Source organism: Protomyctophum bolini (assembly GCF_963924005.1).
Source record: "Protomyctophum bolini genome assembly, chromosome: 9".
Lineage (NCBI taxonomy): Eukaryota > Metazoa > Chordata > Actinopteri > Myctophiformes > Myctophidae > Protomyctophum > Protomyctophum bolini.
Genome location: NC_137870.1, coordinates 2377355 through 2387723, shown reverse-complemented (window position 1 = coordinate 2387723; position 10369 = coordinate 2377355). Strand labels below are relative to the sequence as shown.

The window sequence follows — 10369 nt, the reverse complement described above, 5'->3', positions numbered from 1 at the left end:
TGGTCAGGTATACAGGCCACCGTCTGTGATTGGTTGATTGGTGATTGGTCAACTAGAGGAGAAACAACAACCGCCGGTCAGAAACAGGGAGTCCCTTTAATATAGGCTATATTATATATGTCTATTTTATAATATAGGCTATATTATATATGTCTATTTTATATTATAGGCTATATTATACCAATGTCTATTTGTCTATTTTATAATATAGGCTATATTATACCAATGTCTATTTGTCTATTTTATAATATAGGCTATATTATACCAATGTCTATTTGTCTATTTTATAATATAGGCTATATTATACCAATGTCTATTTGTCTATTTTATAATATAGGCTATATTATACCAATGTCTATTTGTCTATTTTATAATATAGGCTATATTATACCAATGTCTATTTGTCTATTTTATAATATAGGCTATATTATACCAATGTCTATTTGTCTATTTTATAATATAGGCTATATTATACCAATGTCTATTTGTCTATTTTATAATATAGGCTATATTATACCAATGTCTATTTGTCTATTTTATAATATAGGCTATATTATACCAATGTCTATTTGTCTATTTTATAATATAGGCTATATTATACCAATGTCTATTTGTCTATTTTATAATATAGGCTATATTATACCAATGTCTATTTGTCTATTTTATAATATAGGCTATATTATACCAATGTCTATTTGTCTATTTTATAATATAGGCTATATTATACCAATGTCTATTTGTCTATTTTATAATATAGGCTATATTATACCAATGTCTATTTGTCTATTTTATAATATAGGCTATATTATACCAATGTCTATTTGGTAAATGTTTGTATTTTATTCTCTGTTTGTTCACGTTTCTCTTTTCTTTTTGTTTCTTTTTATTCATTTGTTTCCTCTTTTGTTTATCTTACTTACTTTACTATTTACGTTTCCTTATTTTGTTGTATTTAAATTTATTTTTAATTTCTTATGTTTTGCCTCCCCTACGACCCATGGGAGGGTGAACGGGAGGGTAGGCTGGGCAAGCGTGACCACTCTTGGTCACTCTGCCCAACCTAAGGGGAAGGGTTGCACAAAAAAAAAAAAAACGGGGAATGTCACCAATAACAATAATGATGTAAAACTAACCTTGTACATCCCCCTGAATAAAGAAATATATATATATATATATATATATATATATATATATATATATATATAAAAAAGAAAATAAATAGGAAGTCCCTTTGGTACTTCCAGCATCAAGCCTTCCTCAGCGTGTCTACAGGCGCTGGCTACACAACTCTCTTCTCTTCGTATAAGCCGTGCACCCGCCCGGCTAACTGCATTCTAAAGGCTGAGCATGCCCCGGCCTTTTTTTTTGTTTTCTACAGAAATAGGAAATGACTATATAGGGCTATCTCTAGCGCCACCCCTTACCCCTTATCCCTTACCCCTTACCCCTTATCCATGAACTTATTTGCCTTTTTTTTTTACTATTTTGAAAAAAACGTTTAAATCGTTTATCACCACGTGTCGATGTAGATCGGCTATAGTTGAACTATTTTAAAATGTTTTTCAAAATAGTAAAAAAAATGGCAAAGAAGTTTAGGGATGAAGATAGAGCCCTCGAGTGTGGAAAATAACTAACTGGAAACTAAGTCAAATGTTTATTTTTTTCCGTTTAATTTCTTATAATATATTACATTATCAATAATAATCATAGTGATTATTAACTGTGGTATACCATCAACAGGAGGTGAATCCTTTCCAGTAGAAGTTTTTACATCCAGCCTTCCTCTCTCGGGGCGAATCAACCGAGCGCTCTTTAGCCACGCCTCCCTCCACTTCTGTCACCACAGAGACCGCCTCCCCCTCGCCCGTTGCCCGGGCAACCAGCTCTACTGCTTCACGTTGAGCAGCATCGCCCCCTGGCGACGAGAGCTGGGACAGCAGGTCTTCTACAGCACGCTTCCTCCATTCCTACACGCACGCACACACACACACAGACACACACACACACACACACACACACACACACACACGTACAGACACACACACACACACACACACACAGACACACACACACACACACACACACACACACACACACACACACACACACACACACACACACACACACACACACACACACACACACACACACACACTCACGCACACACACGCGCACGCACACACACACACACACACACACACACACACACACACACACACACACACACACAGACACACGACTCATATATGACCCCTTCTCGAGTCACTTATCTAACTGAGGTTACTGAAGTAACCCGAGGTTAGGTTGTGGGTCACGGGCCAATTTCTAGGGGTCATCATGACCCATTTTATTTTCCCACATTCAATATCAAAGATTATTTTTATTTAAAATAATGTAAAAAAAGAAAAAGAAAAAACTATACATTTTAAAACATACAAACATACAAACAAAAAAAGATTTGAGAAATTCTACAAATAAAAAATAATAATAATCAAGAAGTATACTGTATAGAGCGATTCACAGAGGGGTGCCCTGGGCGCGGCCATTACTGAGGTGTAATCCATGGAGCAGCCATTACTGAGGTGTAATCCATGGAGCAGCCATTACTGAGGTGTAATCCATGGAGCAGCCATTACTGAGGTGTAATCCATGGAGCAGGTGCTCCGTATATAGGCCAGGTGTAGCTAATCAGTGCTGCTGTGCTTAATGGTACACCTCAGTAAATGGCCGCATCCAGGAAACCCTTTGTGAATCGGTCTATATAGCTGATCTATATAGCTCGAAACTTGCGCGCTTGTAGATCTGCTATTTTTATCAGTATACTGTATAGTTTGGGTCACAACGGTGCAATTATGTCTGATCTCTCTCTATAGTCTTAAGGCCTATACATAGTCTGGATTTTAGGTGATGGGGTGACCACCGCTTCACCCAAAACTACAACATGACGTCACTGAGCCGCGGTGAAGAGCAAACCACCGCTCCGGTGGTCAGTTCACCACCGGAGCGGTGGTCACCCCATCACCTAAAATCCAGACTATGTATGAGCCTTTATGGGTCACGTTGGGGGAATAACCACCGTCTGTGAATGTATGTCTGACCTGAGGAAGCAGAGCGACGGAGCGTGTTCTCTGTGAATGTATGTCTGACCTGAGGAAGCAGAGCGACGGAGCGTGTTCTCTGTGAATGTATATCTGACCTGAGGAAGCAGGAGCGTGTTCTCTGTGAATGTATATCTGACCTGAGGAAGCAGAGCGACGGAGCGTGTTCTCTGTGAATGTATATCTGACCTGAGGAAGCAGGAGCGTGTTCTCTGTGAATGTATATCTGACCTGAGGAAGCAGGAGCGTGTTCTCTGTGAATGTATATCTGACCTGAGGAAGCAGAGCGACGGAGCGTGTTCTCTGTGAATGTATATCTGACCTGAGGAAGCAGGAGCGTGTTCTCTGTGAATGTATATCTGACCTGAGGAAGCAGGGCGAGGGAGCGTGTTCTCTGTGAATGTATGTCTGACCTGAGGAAGCAGAGCGATGGAGCGTGTTCTCTGTGAATGTATGTCTGACCTGAGGAAGCAGAGCGAGGGAGCGTGTTCTCTGTGAATGTATGTCTGACCTGAGGAAGCAGAGCGAGGGAGCGTGTTCTCTGTGAATGTATGTCTGACCTGAGGAAGCAGAGCGAGGGAGCGTGTTCTCTGTGAATGTATATCTGACCTGAGGAAGCAGAGCGACGGAGCGTGTTCTCTGCAGTAATGGCTGCTGCCGCAGTAGAGGTTGGAGCTGCTCATGGTTCAGAGGTTGAGACGTGGCGGGGGCGGGGCTCGAGATCACCACGATGAGCGCGACCACCAGCAGGACTCTGGAAGTGGGGACTGACTGCATAGTCTGTATGAAGGAGGATAACATTAATAACTATAACCAGTGTTGATTTACTGCATAGTCTGTATGAAGGAGGATAACGTTAATAACTATAACCAGTGTTGATTTACTGCATAGTCTGTATGAAGGAGGATAACATTAATAACTATAACCAGTGTTGATTTTGTCGACTAAAACTATAAGACGAAAAAAACTGACGAAAACTTAATGGAAACTAAATGAAAGCTAAGCTATGATGACTAAAAACTATAAGACTAAATATACTGACAATTTCATCAACAAATAGACTAAGATGTTAGGAAGGGACTAGTGTGGACAAGAGATCCAGTAGAAGACATTTAACACTTGCAAATGCCGTCGCAGCGCGAGGCGTTGTGAGCTTGTAGATCGGCTATTTTCAGCAAGCGTAAAATATGTCATTACGACCGACGGCATCAAGGCATGGAACCGGCCGGTTGCCTTTAATAGTGTGAGATTTATAGATTTTGGGTCATAAGTAATATATTAGAAGCTTTTTTATTATTGATCAATGTCACCATGGTCTGTTATACCGTTAAGACCTGTTATACCATGAAATAGAAATGTAATAAATGACCTGTAACAATGACGAAATGTGCTGTGATGCCCGACATGACCCACCTGTGCACCGAAAAATAAAAATAAAAACAAACAAATTCCATTCAAGAGAGAGAGAGAGAGAGAGAGTTAAGGTGTTGTACTCACAGCTGTTGTGTTGTTTTTTATTCTAGATGGAGCTTTCTTTGCAGGTCTAGATGAGATTCAGAGATGATCTGGTCTGAGTCAGGTCAGTCAGAGATGAGGTGGTTTTCTGTATGTGCAGGGTCTTCTCCTTTTAAAGACCGTACGTCCACAGCTGGTCACATGATGCCATGATGTTTGACTGACAGCATGGGACTTATGCATGTCTCTGTATAGTGACGATGGAATGTCTCTGACTGTTTTAACGGGTTGTTATAGTTCATTTAACGTGTGTGACGTGTGCGACGTGTGTGCGTGTAATTAGGTCTGATGTATTTTAAATGGAAGCTCCATTAGGAAGGCCATAAAGTCATTATCGTCGAGCACACAGAGACAGAAACATTTAGTGCAACATGCCTTCCGTTTCACCGTGACTAACATGAGCGTCCTGTGGTCGCCAAACACTGGGTTGGGGCAGCCTAAATACCCCCCCCCCCCCTACACACACAGTCACACACACACACACACACACACACACACACACACACACACACCACCACCACCTCGCCCGCAGTTTACTAGAATGTCTTTAATTGTTAACGAATTTAGGCCTGACGTCAAAATTAAAAAAAAAAAGTCTTCTGAAAGAATATATTTTAAAAAATAGCAGACCTACAAGCTCGTAGAGCTTGTAGATCTGCTATTTTTCAATAGCTAAAGTATAACATAATGCTTAGTTAAAACACCAAAAGGGGTTCCCGCCCAGAATGGATTTTTAATACATTGTTATTATACTGTATATATACTCTATTTGTGTATTGTACTGTATGGATAGCATAGCCTCCCTCCCTCCCTTTTTATTTTCACATTTTGTGTTGTTCTGTGTCAGCCTGTCGGGCTGTTGTATTGTAATTTTTTTTTATAATAATTAAAAGAAAAAGAAAACAATTGAAGAAAAAAAGATTCTACAGATTTTCATCAATTTTTAAATTTGAGCAATGTCGATCGAAATCTATTAATGTATGTCTACAGTATGAGTGTAAGAAATAAATTAATAAAAACGTTGAAGAAGTATAGTGAACATAGCAGATCTACAACTACATTGTGAGCTTATATTATAGTCTTGATCAGCTATTTTCAACATACATTTTCTCTTTGTGGTTTTGAGCTACAAGGTTTAAGGAACCACTGTGATAGTCTAATACAGTCATACGTATCTTCAGAACACTTTTGTTTAATAAAGACAAACTTAACAATTCCAAGTTTTTACATTGTGTAATAATATAGTGTGGGGACACACATCTTTTATCAGTCAACAGAAATATATTTTATTAATCAGCAGTGAAACATTTGAACTTAATAAAAAAAACATTTGTCACAACAAACCAAACCAACTATTTTTGTATAAAGAATGTAAAATAATGTTAGAAGGCACAGTTTGCAAGCCAGGGTAACAGCAGGCAGACAGACAGACAGACAGACAGACAGTAAACAGCGGTTACCACAGAGATAGGAGAATTATGAGCCAATTATATTGTTTTAAAACAAACAGTCTCAAAATTAAACCATAATGCAACACAGTATGTCACATCTCCACAAAGCTACAGTACAGTATTATGTAACCCACCTCAGGCTAACTTTGTCTTGAGAATACATAAATGAGAGTTAATAGCTTGAATTCTTATTTCCAGTCAGGGTTAAAACAAAGCATGGCGTGCTAGAATTGTAGAGCTTTGTTAAACTAAACGTTACTTATACAACCAAACCAGACGATACTAGTAGTGCGACCCACTACATAGATAATAAATACTTAAAGAACAATTATAAAGACTGTAGCAAATCATTTGAATAACAGTGTCTATTCAGAGGAACCTTCCAGGACGACCAGCTAACTCAGTACCATGCAGGCCGTCCTGCGATACATCCTGCATTGTCCATCATTTGTGTTACATGATCACACTTATTACACAAAGATATACCCTCCGTTTGTCTGCTGCCAGACACATTCCTTTAACAACAATAACAATCTTCACCTACATGATCCTATACCGTTGACTTCTAGTCACCTGTCATGTTTGGAGTAGAAACAGATTATCTAGTACTTCTTGTGAGTGAAAATAGATTGAAAAGTCTGACATCAATGTGTTCATTCATCTTTGAAAGACTGACTAAACCAGACCTTATACACAGTTGCTGGATACAAATTTGTATCAATACCTCCACATCCTATTTACTTGCAAGCCTCACTTTGAGTAATGTAATGGTTTGGATAATTATCTTGTTTGCAATATTTGCAATTTGCAATAAAGTTTAGCTGCCAAAAAAAAAAAAAACATTGATCTATAATACCTGAAAAAAAAAAAAAATCTTTGGAGTTTTATGTTGCGTCAATATTACAATATCAAAGCAGAAGTCTGACTTTGTTGCTCACTTAAGCTCAATTTATGTATCGCACAACGGTGTTGCTTGCCAAAAAGAATAGCCGTTAATCTTATTAGCTCCAGTGCAAGCCAGATGTTTGTCAGTGTTGGTCACCTGCGCTGCTGTGCTACGCAATGTATAGATTTATGTGTAGGGTATCTGAGTCAGTAAATTACGTCATTGATGTCATTACTAACCCGGTACGTAGTTCTGTCAGGTTCTCCTCCGTCCAGACTGTGGAACCATTGGCGAACCTGTCTGTATGTTCGAAACTGAACATGGAACTCTTTTTATCGTATATTTCTTTCTATATTCATCTTTGCATCTATTATATTGTAGTTTTTTTTACTGTGATATGGATTCCCCTGAGTCTGCAATAAAGATTGAATTGAATTATTCGAAAGTATATATAGGGTGTGTTGGCTTGAAGATCTCGTTACCTGTCCATGTCAAAGTAAAGGTCACGTGAAATGTGCTACCGTATTTATGACAAGACACATGTCATTGTATTGTATTGGCATAGAGGCTGTGATGCAATTGACGTACGGTCATTTCAGCAAAAAACCGAAAGTACAATAAATAAATAAGAACGCATGAATCATCTTTTTTCAAAGGCTATAAGCAACGACATTTGACATGACTATTATTTTTGAGAGGCTGAGGTTGAAGGGCTTGTGATATCATGATACGTCCTGGATAATTTGTGCAAAGCATATATATCTAAAGATATCACAATGGCCTGGCCTGGCGTTTGACACGTGCACAATAAGATTAAAGAGTAATAGAGTATATTGCCGGCAGCAATTTTTTTTTACAGTTTTTCCGTAAACTTGTTTGCCATTTTTGACCATTTTGTAAAAACAAAAAAACAAATATAGTTCAACTAGCCCATCTACATCGACACGTTCATTGTGAGCTTGGAGATTGGCTATTTCAACTATCTTAAAAGGGTTTTTTTTTTTAAATAGTAATAGTATTTTCTGTATTGTAGGATCTGTGGCAGCTGTGTTTGAATGGATACAGTTCAGTGATTACAAGTGATTTCTATTACGGTATGTAAAAAAATACCGTTGTGGTGAATCTGGCACCACGATGAAGTTAGACGCTGTTAAAGTCTCATATTCATTTAGGAGTACAGTATGTTCTATGGCAGCTCAAACCATGAAATCAAGTCATAACTCCCTCAAATATTGACGGATTTACAAACGGGTCGGTTCATTACAAACATTATCAACGTAGCTACAGTATATGATTCAGGATCAGCTTGATGTTATTTATTGTATGTGAACGACGTCATATAAAAACATACATGATATAAAAGTCTCTAACATTCACAACGAACCGAACCATTTGAAAATCGCTTGTAAATTGAGAAAGTCACGGTTATTTAAAAGTACAAAAAGCCCCGAAATGCTCCGAGGTAAGATGACTGCCGCGTGACGACGTCGCTCTCCAGTGGGCAGCAGCGCGGGCGAGTCAACTAGCTTTCTTATATAATATATATATATATATATATATATATATATATGATAGCGACAGCTGTGCTACTCTGTTCCTTCCTGATGAAATTCAACAGGGCTCCCTTTAGGCTCAAAAGTGTATACACAACCCTTACCCAGACATTAACCCATTTTGGACTGAGGTCGATTTAAAAAAAAAAAGGCTTCTAAATCCTAAAGAAAATCTGAAAAGAAAAACATGTTTCTATGTCAGCGGTGCTCAACCTTTTTCATGTCAAGGACCCCCAGAATTATCTCTATTGGGCCACGGACCCCCCCCCATCTCAATCCCCATCTATGTAGTTCCAGGGACCCCCCCCCCCCCTAGAAGCCAATATTTTAGTTAAAAATGTCCGCTGTGAAATATATACCGGTATTCAAAGATTTGCGGCCCCTTTTTCACGACTTTTCAAAAATAGCAGAGTTTGTAGATCTGCTATTTTTCAATAGCTAAAGTATAACAATGCTTAAAACAACCAACAGGGGCTCCCGCCCCAAAATGGGTTAAGGGCTACTATAGTAATAGTATACTGTATAAATGCTACAGGGTACTGTAGTCTATACTGTAGAAACACTGTAGGCTACTGTAACTGTAGCTGTTGCCTCGCATTGTATCAACTCAGATTCCACTGAAACCATATTTCACTATACAAGACGAGAGCGTGTGCCTAACCTTTCAACTTGAATGCCGAGGTCTCCGCCCCTTCGTTAGTATTTACACTCTATACACAACCTGCTATAACTACAACCCTATGGATCATTCCAGGAGAAGAGATAGAATTGAAAGAGTGTGTTTTTGCTTTTACTAAAGATTATGTATATTTTGTTCCGCTAGATCGATAATGTTTCACAAGAGGATATATCGCGATACAGCAAAATGTATGGTTTATTTCACCCACCACTAATAACCGCTATAGATATCATTTTCCACCTACACCGAGTTACACACCTGTGCAAAATATCACCACTACCAGCTGTTTTAGCTATTGTAAGAGGTTTACTAATGCTAAACACTGTAGGGATATTGACATCTCATAACTCTGACTCTGCTTGTTAAACACATACACACGCACGCACGCACGCACGCACGCACACACACACACACACACACACACACACACACACACACACACACACACACACACACACACACACACACACACACACACACTGTATTGTCATCATAGTAACTCCATCATCTCCATTTTGTTACAGCGCTAACTCGGTTGCTGTGACCCAATACAAATTTGGTGGATTATGGGAGTTGTAGTCTAAATTCAGTTCAGGTGCATTCTGCCCCTGGTGACTGACAGAGGAAATGCAGCGTAGGGAACAGGGCGTTGGTAATGGTTACTTTCATGTGCTGATGTTGCTGCCAAGGTAGTCGTCATATGGTTCCCAGTGTTGTTGTTGTCCAAGTAGTCGTGAAGGTTAAAGGGACACTTCACCCTTTTTGCAAAAAAATATATGTTAATGACGTTTAGGAGCTTTAGAACACTTTCCTGGGGGTCTTTATGTGTGTGATATGTGGTTTTAGATATTTTATATTGTAGCAGTGAGCCTGTTGTCTCTGATGTCATGGACACTGGGCTCACTTCCTTCCTGGACTACATGTTGTCTCAGTAAGACAGCTCTCCCCCCTTTCCACAAGGAGGAGCAGTGCACCAAAGAATTATGGGAATTGTAGTCCAGGAAGGTAGTGAGACCAGTGTCCATGACATCAGAGACAACACGCTCACTGCTACAATCTAAAATATCTAAAACCACATATTACACACATAAAGACCCCCAGGAAAGTGATCTAAAGCTTCTAAACGTCATTAACATATATCTTTTTTCAAAAAGGGTGAAGTGTCCCTTTAACAGTACAGGTTGTAG

The 10369-nt window shown here is 39.0% G+C and overlaps 1 protein-coding gene across 1 annotated transcript; it reads right to left on the bottom strand.

The window, feature by feature from the left end:
• Positions 1-1733: 1733 nt before the first annotated feature.
• Positions 1734-3875, bottom strand: LOC308321255 (somatostatin-2-like; the record flags this gene model as incomplete). Its single annotated transcript, XM_080772094.1, has 2 exons — positions 1734-1967; positions 3708-3875. 2 exons carry the CDS (start codon positions 3873-3875, stop codon positions 1734-1736), a joined length of 402 nt encoding a protein of 133 aa, XP_080628220.1.
• Between the last annotated feature and the right edge of the window lie 6494 nt (positions 3876-10369).